Source organism: Bombina bombina, chromosome 1 (assembly GCF_027579735.1).
Source record: "Bombina bombina isolate aBomBom1 chromosome 1, aBomBom1.pri, whole genome shotgun sequence".
Lineage (NCBI taxonomy): Eukaryota > Metazoa > Chordata > Amphibia > Anura > Bombinatoridae > Bombina > Bombina bombina.
In genome coordinates this window covers 567,656,500-567,674,447 of record NC_069499.1, presented here as the reverse complement: position 1 = coordinate 567,674,447, position 17,948 = coordinate 567,656,500, and the positions used below count along the sequence as shown (strand labels likewise).

At 39.6% G+C, this 17,948-nt stretch overlaps 1 protein-coding gene across 1 annotated transcript in view; it reads right to left on the bottom strand.

Annotated features, from left to right (window-relative positions):
* The window catches only part of UNC80 (unc-80 homolog, NALCN channel complex subunit), a 353,943-nt gene that overhangs the window by 52,979 nt on the left and 283,016 nt on the right, over positions 1 to 17,948 (bottom strand). Inside the window, exons 64-66 of the mRNA XM_053713382.1 lie at positions 12,982 to 13,093; positions 3,015 to 3,227; positions 508 to 1,422 (exon numbers count right to left, since the gene is read on the bottom strand). Coding sequence (XP_053569357.1) covers positions 508 to 1,422; positions 3,015 to 3,227; positions 12,982 to 13,093 — 1,240 coding nt within the window. The remainder of the gene's footprint in view (positions 1 to 507; positions 1,423 to 3,014; positions 3,228 to 12,981; positions 13,094 to 17,948) is intronic.

Sequence of the window (17,948 nt, the reverse complement as noted above, 5' to 3'; positions counted from 1 at the left end):
CTGTGGACACCATCCAGGGGGGTGGAATGATGTCGGGAAACCTTTGAGGATAGTAATCTAATACCGTCATACAATATGGCATATTTAGAAAAAATGAACATGACTCAAGTGGTTTGAGTAATAAACTAGAATTGCAACTACAATTTAAAAAAACAACAAAAATGAAGATCCACTGTCATGTGTTGGTACTGTTCCACTGTAATACATGACTATTATAGAACTCCTTGGGCACTACAGGAATATCTCAGAATGGTGAGGAGATAAGGGTATAATAGGATAGGACCAAAAACTTGTGGTAACAACAAGGGTCAATTACAGGAGGGGTGCATCCCAAAGATTGTTGAAAGATAGTTGCGTAATGAAATTGTCGGAGGACCCTCTAAGTGGGCCCTTAAGGTATAAAATATCATAACAGCTAAGGTGAGATGGGGGCCAGCCATGTCTCTGAAGTATCTGAAGGTGTGGAATTTCAGGGATCTGGGGATGTGGGTTGAGGATTTGTCTTGCGTCTCTTAGAGGCAGCTATTGACCAAGTTGTTCTCTGATCTCTGGGTGTTTCGTCTTCTTGTCGAGAGTTGCCGGCTGGGACTGTCAGAATTTTTTCTGGTGGGGGTTCGAAAGTGAGGTTCAGCTTATTAGATATATAGTCCAGATCATTGAAATTTTTGTAGATCAGTTGGGAGCCGTTGTGAGAGATATTTAGGCTAAATGGAAAACCCCAACGGTACCTGATATTGTTTTCTTGAAGAATTTTGGTGATGTAACGGACCTCTCTTCTCCGTTGAATGGTCTGGGGGCATAGGTCTTGAAAGACTTGTAGAGAGTGGGAGCGGAATTGTATCGACCGCCTGGTTCTTGCTGCCTGCCAGATTTCTTCTTTAATGGTGAATTTTAGAAACCTGAGAATGACATCCCTAGGTGGAGCGGGGGGTCTGGCTGGGGGCCTCAACGCCCTATGTACTCTCTCAATGTCGTCATGTGAAAGGGCCGGAGCTTGAGGGAGAAGAGAGTGGAAAAATTCTGTGACATAGGCTCTGAGTTGGTCTTGTGAAATCTCCTCAGGGATGCCCCTGAGGCGAAGATTATTTCTTCTGCCTCGATTATCGAGGTCTTTAATCTTATCATTAAGGGTTTGGATCATGGAGTCATGGATGTTTAATTGCTGTGAGTTGGAGCTGACCAAATTGTTAAGGTGGTCCTGGCCTTCTTCAATAAATTCCATCCTAGCCCCCATATCATTTAGGTCTTTTTTGAGGTCTTTGATTTCGTCTTTGATAAGTTTCTTTAAAGACTCAATATCCGATTTAGAGGGGAGACTTGCGATTTGAGACTGTAATGATTGAAGTGGGTTTTGGAGGTCAGAGGGGCTAGGTGTAATGGGCGGTGTGTCGTGGGTCAGCATAGTATCGGAGATGACCGGATCTTGTGGGTGAAAAAATGAAGACACGGAGGGTCCTATAGATTGGGGCTTTAGATGCTTGTCAGGCTTGTTACCTTTCCTATTGGCCATAGTTATGTAGTCTGTATATATAGTATTTGTAGAGGCCCCTATAGTTCTGCTTGCTTGTAAGTGTGTAGTCCAGAATATAAATCTAATTATGAAACAGGCCCTAGGGGGCAGCAAGTGGCCAGTATCAGGCCGCAAAAAGGCCAACTAAAGTGATAGTCAAAGTAGGCCAAGAGACCTCCAGCCCCTCTGGGTCTTAAAGTTGAGGGAATTGTGCAATAGTCCTGAGCACTACCACAAATAACTCAGCATTGTTAATATATAGCTCCTTTGGGGTAATTTATGCCACCAGTGACCGGGTAATTAATTGTTGTGGGGACCGGCTTATAAGGATTATCAACAGAGGTGGATTTACTCAAAAACCCCAGGCCTGGCCCATCCTCGGTGAGTGCATTTACTGGTGTGCAGTCCTTGAAGTGCACATATGTAGCGTGGATAAGTGCCCTCGACCCCCACCCTTTGATTATATTGGAGACAGAAAGCGAGTCTTACCCCAATCGGGACCATAAGGTGATTTGCTGCATAAAGGGCCCCAGGACACGATCAGAGGCTGGCTGGAGATCCCACGTGTGAACGTTGTGAGCCAGCGGCTGCTGTCCGTTGAAACCGGGAATCGGCAGCAAGGTCTCGCAGTGGCTCCTGTCAGATATCGAGCTGTTTAGAGAGCAGAGGGCAGAAGGGCGGTAGTTGTATTTTGGCCCCAGCAACCTCAGCCAGCGGTATTCCGTAAGATGTGGTGAGTTGGTTGCGCGGCAATATGGCGGCCGCGATCGCGGCTCTATTTAATCCCAGAGGCAGCTCTTTTAGCCGAAGGATTTCTAGGAGGTAGCCCTAGTAGTTAGCCGTTCATCCATGTGGTTAGAGAGGAACATTAGGTAGCTTGGATGCCAACTTAAAGGCTCAAAGGGTCCCGACAGCTCCGGAGCTCACTCAGCAAGCGTCCATGCACCAGCACGGCGTAGCTCCGCCCCCCCCCATTACACTCATATTTTTACTTATTGTATCACATTTTTTACACCATTTTTTACACTTTATTCCACATTTTCCATATTGGGATTTTATTAATTAATTATTTATCCTTTTCCACAGCGTCTTTTTATTGATTTATCACTCCCGTATTATCACGTGGGTTATACACATATATACTTAGTATACATAATTGATTTTAGTAAATATAATATCATCCTTTTTACTTCTGCTTTTTAATTTTCATATTTAAGATTTTTTATATTATGACTTATTTAGATTAGACTCTTCATTATCCTCTGATTTGTTCATTCCACTGTTTTTACTTTCTCTCCAGATTGCTATTTAGCGCCCCTTTCCCAATCCATTTTTTCTTTTCTCTTTTGAACTCTGGTGTGGTCAGATGTGAGAAGACCACACTAGTGAAAGGAGGCTATATCTGGAGTGAGGTCAACTGTTCTATACTCTTCCTCTGTATCAATACCTGACAGGCCCCTCCAACAAAGTGACTCTTATTAGCAAATATAAACATGTGTCTAACCTGTATGTGGTGTTACCTGGCTCTCATTCTGACTGTGAAGGTCAGCCACAGTGATGGACGGAGAGGACGTCAATACAGGACTTTCTGATGAAACCTGTTTGATGGAGGGTGCCGGGCTACAGCCAGAGCGATGAGCCACGGGGAGAGCATCTGTGTGGGATGTGGATGGTTGTGGCTGAGTTTCAGTAAAAGTTACAGATCGCTTCTGATCAACTGCAGGCAAACAGAGGACACAGGGACAGGTAGAGGGTTTGAAATAGACAGGTGCCACTAATATTACTGTAGACACTTTCAACCACTGAAATAAGTTGTCAAGGAGCGTAAGGCTTAACCATTACATGTAAAGATAATCAAATGAAAAATCACCCTTAGAAATAAATTGAAAATACAGGGCAGGGCATTTAATCTCCACAAGATGAGCTAAAACTGCAACACAAACCCAGAATGGCAACCACACATAGTGACATAAACAGCTCTGAAGCTAAAATTTGAGGTTCTAAAATTATTTTATGGAACTCACAGTACTGGCGAGACTTCTTAGATAAACTCCCCAAAACAGAGAGCTAAGTGAAGAAAAAAGTAATTATTATGTAGATGGATGAAAATAAGGATCCACAGTCGCTGGCCTTTCCCTTGATGCATGCACTATCGGCTGGAAACAATAATCTACCTTCACTGCAAAAGACAAATGGGGCACCACTCTGTGTATAATGGTACCAACAAGACCCAAAAGAAATTGTAGTTCCATAAAAGCAAAACACTAAACAAACTGTGTCTATCAGCAGGCTGAAGTTTCAGAGTAACTTACCTAACTCCCTCCCAGCAAACAGCAGCTTCACATGCCCACTCAAGATGAATTTCCAAAAATGGTTTTATTAAACTAGCATATAAAACAATGGGCTAGATAACAAACTGCGCGGTAAAGTTCGTGTGGGTTTGCGATAAGCAATATCGCTACCTATCTAAATTGCGTGCATATTCATATATGTATTTCTAACTTGCGCACTCTTGTGAACTGCTGGTGCAATGCCACCCCCCTGCAGATTCACGGCCAATCGGCCGCTAGCAGAGGGTATCACTCAACCCGCTCGTATTCGATCGGGTTGATGTCTGTCTGCCGCCTCAGAGTAGGCAGACAGGTTATGGAGCAGTGGTCTTTAGACCGCTGCTTCATAACTTCTGTTTCCGGGGAGCCTGAAGGCTCAACGGAAACACAGGGCCCCATGCCCCTTTGTGTTTTTGAATACATTTTCCTATATATGTCTTTATATACATATATATATATATTAATTTAGATATATAGGTATAGATTTATATTTTTTTAAAAATACACACACACACATATATATATATATATATATATATATATATAAAAAATTATCTATTTAAAAATGTTCTTCTATGTAAAGAACATGGAAATGTAAACTATTCATAACTACCTTTGGGTTAGCGCTGTAGGTTTAACTGCTGTCGGGTTAGCATGCAAACAATAAGTGTTAGGTTTTTTCCAGTTTGCACTCTCCATTAAAACATTAAAATCCATGGGGAGAAGATCTTAAAGGGGTCGAGATATCCAAAGTCTTGAAGTTAGCATGTGTTGGCTTTTGCTAGCAGGCAAACATTTTACTTTCAAATTGTAATACACTCGCTAACCCGCATGCGTTAAAAGTTTACTTCTAGCAGTGTTTGCGCATGAGTAGTTCCAGGATGAGCACTCTCACTTCAAATTTCATCCGCCAGGGTGCTAGTAGGTAGTAGATAATGGTAACAAGAACTTGCACTCACTGGACTTTTTCAAACACCAAAAGATTTTTTAATGTGACTTTTCAGAGACAAAGTATCCCCTTCCTCAGACAAAGGTGAAATGGCAAAACAAACAATATAAAAAGACAAACCAAGTGATAACCCCTCCCCCCAATTAAGACAAAAAAAACGCCAAAATAGTAGTCATGACAACCACTCCAAACACAGTGTCATTATTGCTTTAAACAACTAGTTTGCAACATACAATGATCAAGTGATAAAGATTCAATGATCAAGTGGTAAAGATTCAAAAGTGAAGAACTCTATAAATGTGAAACCAAAATTAGAATAAATCTATATACATATATCCAACATATAGAATAATAACATCAAATTAATGGTCGATTTGTTATTCACACGCATATCACATTCAAAAGTAGTTTGGTGGGAAAACAGCGTGATAAATACATGGGAAGCCCATACACACAAACAAACAAACATGCATATCTCACTGTTACATCGTTCACATATCAGGGACTGTGTGCATGCACAACATGATGGGGTTAGTACTTCATTAAACATACTGCCTATTTCCAATGCTCTAATGTACACTTACTTTGTAAACAAACACGGGTTGCTAACGCTGGAACAATCATCCAAGTCCGGTAGTGCCGCATACCGGAAGGACAGGGGCATGCAGTGACGTCATGTTGCCAAGGCAATGGCAAAAGCATGGTGCGCACACTGCGCATGCTCGGGCCGCAAATCAAAAATAAAAGTAAAAGTAAAAATAATACACAAAGGGCCAAAAGGTAAAACAGACCTATGTGAGCTTAACGCCTAAACACACAAGCTGTACCACGGCTCACACCCAGCATAACTAGTGAGCAACAATCCAACAACAGTATACAAAGCAGCGCCACTATACAAGGGGGGGGGGGGGGAACAAGTGGTCCTGATTAACAAATAAAACTACATGAACCGTTGGGACAATAGTGAAAATAGAGCTTAACATTATAATTAAAATTGAAATAAACAACTAGCTCTCAACATAGCACAAATAATATGTGCAAATAAATTCCAATACTATATGGTTAAAATGTGCCTAGAAAAAATGGATGGACTCTCACTTTTGCGAAAAGTGGATGGACTCACACTTTTGTAAACAATGGAACGTGGCTCTCAGGGATCAGACCCTCAAAAAATAGGTCCATAGATAATTCTTTTGATGTAGAAATTACAAATTACAAAAAGCATGTGATCAATCAGAATGAAACGCAAGTCATTCACTGTATGTCCAGCTTCAACAAAGTGTCTGGCCACCGGTTGGTCACTTGTCTTATTTTTCAATGCTATCCTGATGGCCGACCTGTGGTTAGCAAACCTTGTCCTGGCATCGTCAGTCGTTTTACCGACGTAAAAACGCCCACAGCAACAGTTCAGAAGATGGATCCATCGCCTGAAGACATCACAACCAAATGGACTCAACACTGTGGTAGATTGGCACTGCTTTTTGTAATTTGTAATTTCTACATCAGAAGAATTATCTATGGACCTATTTTTTGAGGGTCTGATCCCTGAGAGCCACGTTCCATTGTTTACAAAGTGTGAGTCCATCCACTTTTCACAAAAGTGAGAGTCCATCCATTTTTTCTAAACTGAGAGTCCAGACCTATTTTGTAATCAGGTTGTGCTTTGTTGACATGTGTGAGGGCTATCTGTTTATACTATGGTGTCTCTGTTTGTGGAAGTGGGGACTGGATATTCACCACTTTATTTGCTTGTAGACCCCCCCTATGTTCAGCACACACAAATTGTTCTCCATCTAGACTTGATGCATGCCAACAGATGGTTTATGTGTTCCCCCTTTTTTCATTATTTGTGTCCCTTATGTATGTTTATTTATTACCTACCTCACTTATTCCTTTTATGTTGTAGAACTTGGTCGGTTCAATTTTAGGTTGTGTTCTACCACTTTGGCGACAATTGTATTATATTGCCCTCTTTCTTCACCGTGACAATTGTCTTATGGGGATGGGTGGCATGGCATGTGCCATATATTGCCCTCATTAGATAATTGAACCCATTGATACTCATTTTTATATTTAATTAATTTTGCAGTTATTTTGTATCCACTTGCTACAATTAATTCTGGGCACATTTTAACCATATAGTATTGGAATTTTTTTGCACATATTATTTGTGCTATGTTGAGAGCTAGTTGTTTATTTCAATTTTAAATTATGTTAAGCTCTATTTTCACTATTATCCCAACGGTTCATGTAGTTTTATTTGTTAATCAGGACCACTTGTTTCCCCCCCCCTCCTTGTATAGTGGCGCTGCTTTGTATACTGTTGTGGGATTGTTGCTCACTAGTTATGCTGGGTGTGAGCCGTGGTACAGCTTGTGTGTTTGGGCGTTTAGCCCACATAGGTCTGTTTTACCTTTTGGCCCTTTGTGTATTATTTTTACTTTTATTTTTGGTTTGCGGCCCGAGCATGCGCAGTGTGCGCACCACGCTTTTGCCATTGCCTTGGCAACATGACGTCACTGCATGCCCCTGTCCTTCCGGTATGCGGCACTACCGGTGTCTTAAAGTAATCCCTCTACCATAGGCATTTGTATACCACGTCACTTCCGGTGACGTTTAATCAGCTGGTGGAGGTTTGTGGCGCTCACTGCGCATGCGCTAGAGGCCCAAACTCCTTACAACAGCTGATGCGAAGATACAAAGAATGATGTGGCACGCGCACGTTACTGGTTACAAAATCCCAATGAACGTGTTTGTTCATTGGATTTTGTAACCAGAAAGGGTCACAGAATATGTACAGCGACGAGGAGCAGAAGAAATATAGCAAGGGATCAAGAGCCCAGCACAGCTCCTTAGGTTAGAGGAATTCAGAAACTGCGTTATTTATTTGCACATCCTGTGAGATGTTTTTTTTTTTTTTTTACATCGTGCTGTGCACTTTTTTCAAATTATGACAGTTTATGAACAAGGATCAGAGAATAGAAAAGCACCAGAGATATAGTGTGAGATATAGTACGTAGCAGACGTATTCAATATATTTCCTACCGCATCTCACAATGTTAGTCAATACAATGTGAGTACCGTTTCTGGTTACAAAATCCAATGACAAACCGCTTGTTCATTGGGATTTTGTAACCAGTAACGTGCGCGTGCCACATAATTCCTCATCAGCTGTTGTAAGGAGTTTGGGCCTCTAGCGCATGCGCAGTGAGCGCCACAAGCCTCCACCAGCTGACAAAGTGACGAGGTATACACATTCCTACGGGTAGAGGCATAACTTTAGAACACCGGACTTGGATGATTGTTCCAGCGTTAGCAACCCGTGTTTGTTTACAAATAGGAAATAGGCGGTATGTTTAATGGAAATACTAACCCCATCATGTTGTGCATGCACACAGTCCCTGATATGTGAACGATATAACAGTGAGATATGCATGTTTGTTTGTTTGTGTGTATGGGCTTCCCATGTATTTATCACGCTGTTTTCTCACCAAACTACTTTTGAATGTGATATGCGTGTGAATAACAAATCGACCATTAATTTGAAGTTATTATTCTATATGTTGGATATATGTATATAGATTTATTCTAATTTTGGTTTCACATTTATAGAGTGCTTCACTTTTGAATCTTTACCACTTGATCATTGAATCTTTATCACTTGATCATTGTATGTTGCAAACTAGTTGTTTAAAGCAATAATGACACTGTGTTTGGAGTGGTTGTCATGACTACCATTTTGGTGGGGGTTTTTTGTCTTAATTGGGGGGAGGGGTTATCACTTGGTTTGTCTTTTTATATTGTTTGTTTTGCCATTTCACCTTTGTCTGAGGAAGGGGATACTTTGTCTCCGAAACGTCACATTAAAAAATCTTTTGGTGTTTGAAAAAGTCCAGTGAGTGCAAGTTCTTGTTACCATTATATATATATATATATATATATATATATATATATATATGTATGTATATATATATCTATGTATGTATTCTATTCTATGATATTACTCCATTGTAAGAAATTGGGAAAAAATGGCACTCTCAGTAAAAGTGTGTAATGGTAATGACTCTTCATCTGTAACAGCAATTAGATATAACTGGCGCATAAAAAGGATCAATTTTTACTTACTTTTTAAAAAACTATTAATTAAATGACAATATTAAAACTTTTAGTTGGTTTACAGGTAAACATGCAAGCATTTGTATGGGGTTTTAAGTAAATACACAGCTTTTGTTGGATTTTCGCTTGTAAATGCATTTCATTTTAGAGTTCATTTATATTCGCTTTAATAACGGGAAGCATATTCTCATGCTTTTGAATTAGCAGATAGAGTAAAGCGTGTTTATGTAAAATGTAAGCAAAACACTTGAAAAAAAGCAGCATATATTTTTTAATCTAGCCAAAAGTGATCATATCTCATTCCAGACAGCCTGTGATCAGTTTCCTGCTGGTTGTCAGTAACCTAGCCCATAGAATAGTATCAATGTCCTTCTTCTGCAACTACAACCAATGGCAGTTCTAGGTGGGAACGAGGGGTGCAAAAGCAACTTCAGCCTTCTATCCCCCCCCCCTTACTTATTTAAGTGATCATTTATTCAAACTAAATGCCCATAGATTTAGAAGTGTTACAATAACACTGGCTTTGTTTTTATATTTATTTTTTATCAACCACACTGATTTGAACCTTGAAAATACTGGTCTTGTCTGTACTGGCTAAACGTAGCTTCCTATGCCAGTATGCCTTATAGTTTAACTTAGACATTCATTTTATGCTCATAATAATTGAGCATGGTTGACCAACCAATAATCACAAAAACAGTGTTGTTCCTCTTAAATTGGAAACGGCACTGGTGGAAACAGAATGGTATTTGTCTATTCTACAACACAAGTTATTTGCAAAGCAGATACTCAAACTAAAAGCAATAATATATGTCTTGATACTCAAATGATGTGTGTAAGATTGATAAAAATATAAATTCTGATATCATTTTGGTTAATATTATTTCTAAAATAAGTGTAGCTGCTTCAAGTGCTTTTAAAAGTGTTCATTTCCATGACAAGATATTTCTGCAGTGTTATATTGTATATCTGTTTGCCCTAGTGCCACTATGATCTAGTTGTCTCTTTAGTGCAAGAAGATATTCCCTCGTATTGTAATACAGAATGTTTAATTATATTTAATAAAATATATATTTACTGTATCCCCTTTTGGTGTAATTTATTTCTGAAAACTGTGGGCTTTCTAATTCCTGCTAAAAAGTGCAGACTCCAGATGGGACACTACTGCATTCGACACAGTAACTGGGTGCACACTCTAGTAACCCATTTATAATTAACCCTTCCTGGCCTCAGCAGGGAAGGAAACCTACGTTACAACATAGCAGCACCCATTGTTTTATGGAGATATGGGAGAGGCATTTATAAAAGTGGCATTATAGAGACAATACAGAACAGTACATGACATTAATTTGTCATCTTATCACTGATCAGTAGTTTTTGTCAGGTTATTTATCCAACACTAATTGAATATAAGGAATCATTCTTAGCAGTTGGTTGTGCCCCAAATAGACACAAGAATAAAGCTTTTTATACAATCTCTTTCACACTGTTGCATGAAATTACACCAAAGTCTGTTAAACTGAGGCTAATGTTCCCTCAAACGTATATTATTCATTAAAATAAACTCAGTCATGACTCTTAAACTATTAGTTTACTTTGATCTTCCAAAAGCCATAAATATATTTATGTTATGTTGTCCGAAAATCTTTAGTCTTTTTAAGATCTGTTCCTTTTACTCCTTGTCATTCCACTAGTGTCTCACATCTTGATGTTCAGAGATGTTCTGTAGTGTAAAGGTACCGACCATGAAGCGTAAGCTACTGTAGTATTTAAAGGGACATGAAACCCCAAAAAATTATTTAATGATTCAGATAGAGAATACAATTTTAAACAACTTTCTAATTTACTTCTATTATCTAATCTGTTTTATTCTCTTGGTATCATTTGTTGAAGGAGCAGCTGTGCACTACTAGTTTCTAACTGAAGACATGGGTGAGCCAATGACAATCAGTTTATATATGCAGCCACTAATCAACAGCTAGAACCTAGGTTCTCTGCTGCACATGAACTTTCCTAGTTAAACATTTCAGCAAAGGATAACAAGAGAAAGAAGCAAATTAAATAATAGAAGTAAATTGGAAAGTTGTTTGAAATTGTATTCTCTATCTGAATCATAAAATAAAATGTTTGGGTTTCATGTCGCTTTAAACCCAATCCAAAAAGGTTACATTCTCTTTGCCGATAGGTTCTGCCATTGAAGGTGGATTAATGTAAGGCTCACTTTAGCTGTGCAATGTATTTCTTTAGAAATCCAAACTGTTTTACAATTTTGTTTTATATATATATATATATATATATATATATATATATATATATATATATATATATATATATATATATATATATATATATATATATATATATATAAGCAAAAAAATCTATAATTTAAATGGCTTGGATATGTAAAAACTACACACAAATGACTGATATGTTATGTTTCTTGGATTGCTGCATCTATATTTGAAGATTAAAGTGACGAGTAACAAAATGGCATGTCAACCTTATGACAGTTTGGCACCAATACAAATTTTGTATATTCTATGATCATTCATTTTATCATTCTTTTTGTATGACAGTACAGAGTTGTCCCCTGGCATCTTTTTATGATTTACTGTATACAATCTTCCATCTGCCTTAGGGGTACAATATTGGGTAGTCTTTGTCTATGACCCAAGCATTTATATGTCTGTTATTGTATCTAGTTCTAATCACAATTGAATATAAAAGATAGACAAACTTAGATTAATTCATTTCAGTAGAACAATATCCTTGTATTTTTTACTTTTCTTTTTTAACCTAAATATTGTAGTGTTTTATAAATATAAAATAAACACAATAACACACAGCTACACTGCAACTTTAAAGGCATTTGCTATTCCTACTCAAAGATTGACAGATGATTTAGTACTTGCTTTGTAGCTAAATATAGTAAAACACTCTCTAAAAAATGTAATATATTGGAGAAAAATCAAATCATTACAGCAACATCTAGATTCTGCAATACTAAGTCTAAAAAAATATTATTAGTATACAATGCAGGGGTAGAGATAGAATTATTATTAGAGGGAGGGAAATATAATTAACTTTCAAATATGCATGAAATAAGCACTACTCATATGAAATTTGAAGCAAGTGCTATTGCATTGTTTTTTTTATTAAGTATGTGTAAATTGTAAAATTCTACTTTATTCAATTGTCCTTTAAGGAAATAGTAACTGGTTTGAATGTTTGCATTACAGTGTGACTTATATTAGGGAACCTTATGAGCAGGTGCTGTTGCTGTTGGATAATTAGTGCATTTGTTTATGCATTGCAGTTACAGTGAGGGCAAATAACTCCCAAGGGTGATTGGTTCATTGGGGTAGCCCGTGTTGAAGAAGATAAATGCATTGGTAGGGACTGCAGCCAATCATCTAAACTACAAAATAAAAATGTTAATACTGGGAATTGATCCCGCTGGTATACAGATGGTCAGTATTACCACCCTCCATGTTTTAATTGTTAATAAGAACGAGCTAGGACTGTGAGTAATTGATCTGACATCTTAATTGTAAGTTTAAAACAGTAACGATCACAATAATAAAAACAATTCCACAATCTCTAGTCATTCATTAGGATTTTACATATGGCTAATACCAGTGTATTTTTAAGCTTAGTATCTCACAAATGATGAATTCTCACCTGGGCCATTGTAAGGCTTCACTAACTACATCCGTTCTGCCTTTTTTCACGGATCAGTAAAATACACTTTAAGGGGTCAATTTATTAAGCAGCGGATGCTGCATCGATGCCCCATCATTTCAGGTCCACCGGAAACGGAAGTTAAGAAGCAGCAGTCATAAGATGCTGCTCCTTCACTTGTCCACCACCTTTTAGGTGACGGATTGAAATCATCCCAATCGGGATGATTGACGGACCCTGCAAGTGAGCAGAGGGCGGCATTGCACAAGCATATCACCAGAAATACTTGTGCAATGTTAAATGCCGACAGTGTATACTACAGTGAATCATGTCTACTCAACCATTAATATATCTACCCCTTTATCTATAGACACAATTCTGCTTATCGTTCTCACCAATCTGCTTGTTCTTGGGCTGTATACTCCTGCGAGTGGTTGAAAGTCTTGCCCCATGTCGACTTCTTGGTTCAGTTTGAGTTTTCTGACGTGACAGCAGAGGTCTTCGGAGCTGAACCAGGTGAGAAGGAGAGAAAGTCCCCTGTTATACCGCAATACAGGGGAAATATTATCACTCAGGAAGTTTCAAACTCATTAGTTGCCACTGGACACTAGTGGTCAATTCTTAGCTTCCTGCATATCTGTGTTATCTCTATGGTCACATAGCTGTTTTTCCACCTTCAAAATAACTGGCTATTTGGAACACTATTACAATAATTAGATCAGAAAAAGACAAAGATTGTTGAATTATGGAATTTACTTTAAGTATGTTCAACACTATATAAAAAGGGGAAAAAATGTATATTGATAAAGATGACCAAGTATTTATTGGTGGAAATGTTATCTCAGAAACCAATGAGAAAACAACAAATATCTAAGGAGCTTTATAGTGGCATGATGTTCTAATTAAGGCTTCATGACAGTTGTCTGCAAAGTTCCTATAGATGTCAATTTGATTGGAAATAAATGCTTTGAAATTAACATATTTTAGCAATAAAAGTTATACTTACCTGATAAATTGATTTCTTTCAGGAAGGTGAGAGTCTACTAGCCATCACATGTGGAATTAAGGTCCAGTCCTCCCACAGGAGGCAAAACACCCCACATAACAGAGCTTGAATCCCTCCCATTTTACAATAATCCATTAGTCATATATATTGCCATAAGAAAGGCTAAAATAAAAATGAAGGAAAAGCAGGGTAATAGAAGTGGAAACTTGTACTGTCGCCAACTGTTATTGAAAAAGTAAGGTGAGTCTTGTTGAATCTCACCATCATGAAATAAATTAATTTTGTCAAGTAAGCATACATTTTGTTTTCTTTAATAAGATGGTGAGAGTCCATAAGCCATCACATACAGGAACCTATATCCAAGCTGTAAAGTTCATAAGACCACTATGATATGGGGGAAACAGTTAACACAGGTAAAGGTACTAAGTAGGCATTGTGCAGAACTTTCCTACCAAAAGCACCCTCAAAAGAAGCAAACGTGTCAAAATAGTACAATTTGGTAAATGTACATAGATATGTATCTTTGTTACAAATCTGTTCAACTGAAGCTTAATTTCTAAAAGCCCAAGAGCTGGTGGTTGCTCTGGAAGAATGAGCAGTAATTCATTCTTGGAAAATTGTCCCTGCTACTAAGTATGCTTTGTTAATCAAAGCTTTAAACCAAGCTGCCAAGGTGATTGCAGTAGTTTTTTGTCCCATGTGGTGACCTGAGGAATGGATAAACAAGGATGAAGAATTTCTTAATTTTTTAGTGGTTTGAAGATTAATTTTCAAGGCCCTAACTACACTCAAGTTATCTCTCTTAAGAGTTTTTTGGCACTGGACAGAAAGGTGGGGCTATAATTTCATGATGTTTTCAGAAGAAACAACCATGGAAAGTAAAGAGCAGTTCATTCTTAAAATGGGTTCATCCTGATGAAAAATAAGTTAAGGAGAATCACAAGAAAGAGCAGAAAGTACAGACACACTTCTAGGTGAGGAAATGTCCAAAGAGAAAAAGAACCTTCTAAGACAACAGTTAAATGTCCAGACCATGCATAGGTTCAAAAACTTGAGCCTGAAGAACTCTGAAACCAAATTAAGGTTCCATGGAGGAAAAGCAGGCCTGATTACTGGTCTTATCCTGAACAAATTTTGAACAAAGGCTTGAATGTCAGGAAGTCTCAAAATCTTCTTGTGATACAGAAATGGCAGAAATTTGACCTTTAAAGAGACAGTCTACACCCTAGTCATCTTAAAGTCTTACCTTAGATTAAGGTGCAAAAAGCCTCCTGCACCCTTTTGTACATCATGCAGCATGAACAGTAAAAAAATTATTTTAAAAAGTATATAGTTTCTGGCCACTTTGAAATGGCCGTCAAATCCCGTCCATTGGTGACATCACAATCCGAGCTGCATCTGGGCAGTGTGCTGAATCCAACTAGTTAAAGGGACATAAAACCCCAAATTCTTCTTTCATAATTCAGATAGAACATACAATTTCAAACAACTTTCCAATTTACTTCTGTAATCAAATTTTCTTCTTTTTCTGGTTATCATTAGTTAAAAAGCAGGAATGTAAGCTCAGGAGTGTGTAAGTGTCTGAAGCACTATACGGCAGCAGTTTTGCAACAATGTTATACATTTGCAAGAACACTAAATAGCAGTACTTTTTCCAGTCATGTAGTGCTTAAGGAATGTGCACGCTTCCTACCTAGGTATCTCTTCGACAAAGACTAACAAGAGAAAAAAGCACATTTGATAATAGTAGTTAATTGGAACCTTTTTAAAATTGTATTCTCTATCTGAATCATGATAGAAAAAATTGGGGTTTCATGCCCCTATGAACCTAGAGCGCAGAAAAACACAATCTAAGTGTAGTATTTAAATAGAAACAAACTACTTTATTAGATAACAAGATTGCACTCACAAACTCCAACCTCAAACATATGAGGTATAATGACAGCGGTATACTGGAATCCCTCACGGCAGTTAGTGTCTCTCCCTCCGGTCTGTGCAGCTACTCAGCTGTATCCTCTCAAAGGGATACGCGACCTCAGAAAGTGCCGAATCCGGATACCAGCAATATCTTCTCAAACGTCCCTTACTACCGTAACTCAGCGTGTCTGCCAAAGGGCCGGCTCGCAGACACGCTAGTCTGACACGATAGTTACGGATACACAGTGTCACAAATGTGGGCGTGGCCTGATGCATTTCGCAGGGCTCCTCCCTGCTTCCTCAGAGGCTCTGCCCACCAACTGTCCGTATGTGATTTTTAAAGGGCTCTATTCCTCCTCCCTCTTGTGACTAATACATGGGATTAATTAGCATAGCTTATCTGTACATTTAATTTGTATCTCTGTTCCACAGATGTTTGTATTCTGCTTGTCTGCTTACATCCCATCTAAAAATAGCAGCTATCATATACATGATACAGTAAAAAGAATTACCAATAATACACCACAAAATATATAAATATAAACAATTAATAGTTGCTACCTAATTTAAAATGAAACCTCACACAATAAAAACATATACAGTAAATTCATACTTATACTAGATACACTTGCTGATCTCGGAATTCATTGGATGAAACCTATTTGAGAACACTATCTAAAATTCCAATCCTATATAATAAAAGGCCAAGTGTGTTTGTCCGAAGCTGTCATGCGCAGTAGACAGCACAGCATGAGGACAAACACACCTGGCCTTTGAGAGTCCCTAAGTCTCTGCTCTGCAGTGCGAGCAGAACCGAGCGTGGCTGGGGACGTGGCCGAGTGTGAAGGGGGCGTAGCCGAGCGCGAGGGCCGTGAGGGGCGTAGCCAATCGTGAAGGGGCGGGGCCAGGCGGCCCGTGAAAGGCTGTGCAGTGAGAGCTCAAAACAGCTCAAAAGAGGGGAGAGAGGGGGGGGGGGGGAGTGAGAGAGAGGGGAGGGAGAGAGAGAGGGGGGAGGGGGAGTGAGAGAGGGGAGGGAGAGAGAGAGGGGAGGGAGAGAGAGAGGGGAGGGGGAGTGAGAAAGAGAGGGGGGAGATAGAGAGAGAGAGAGGGGAGAGAGAAAGGAGAGAGAGGGGGGAGAGAGAGAGAGAGAGAGGGGGAGAGAGAGAGGGGAGAAAGAGAGAGAGGGGGAGAGAGAGAGGGGGAGAGAGAGAGAGAGGGGAGAGAGCGCAAAAGAGGGGGGGGAGGGAGAGAGCGCAAAAGAGGGGGTGAGAGAGAGAACGCAAAAGAGGGGGGAGAGAGAGTGCGCAAAAGAGGGTGGGATAGAGAGAGCGCAAAAGAGGGGGGGATAGAGAGAGCGCAAAAGAGGGGGGGATAGAGAGAGCGCAAAAGAGAGGGGAGAGAGAGCACAAAAGAGAGGGGGGAGAGAGAGAGAGCTCAAAAGAGAGGGGAGAGAGAGAGTGCAAAAGAGGGGGGGGAGAGAGCGCAAAAGAGGGGGAAGAGAGAGCGCAAAAGAGAGGGGGGAGAGAGATCTCAAAAGAGAGGGGGAGAGAGAGCGCAAAAGAGAGGGGGAGAGAGAGCAAAAGAGAGGGGCAGGGAGAGAGCGCAAGGGTTGGGACTGCTGTACCCTGCAAAAAATGGCCCATGTGAACGGGCTTTAGAACTAGTAAAAATATAAAAAAATATGTAAAATATCTATTTAAAAATACATAAGTTGGGGGCGGAGCTTGCGAGCCTCAAGTATGGCCGCATAATTTGAGAGCTCCATTTCACATCGGCAGAAAAAACTTCTATAACAGAAGATAAGGAGCAATGGAGGGGTAAAAAGATCTAGGACAGTGTTGGGGAAGGACCGATCAATGTCCCAAGGCAATATAAAGACAAAAGGAGGTAATCTCGAAAAGAAAACGGCACTGCACGCATAAGACACCGCGGCCTATAGCCTCACTCTGCACAATATACGGCCAAGGCCCCACACATCACGGCAGTGGGAGAATCACTGAAAGCAGCATAAAAAGACTCAGCACTGGTTGATAATGGATGGCAGAATGCACATACATATGGGTGAGACGCTCCATAAGCCTCCTGACCACCATGGCCCAACAATTAGATAATAACTTCATGGACTTAAGAGCTTTAATAGGGGCCCATTCTTCTGAGTCAGAGAGTATAGATCCGGATATAGTGGTTATAGCAGAGCACGATCATATACAATCCATCCCATTACCATTAGCCTCCATGATGGAACCAGCCCAAAGCCATATGCAGCTTACAGAGGATCCGCATCTGAGGCCACTGGTTTCTAATCGGTTCATTCGGAATTTGCAAAACTCCAGTCCCACTACTGTGACTAGTATCCCTGTGCATGAGACCTTTCTAGATGACAGATTGCTAGGAGTCTGGACGGATGCGGCCGACCGTCCAGGACAACGAATGGGAAAA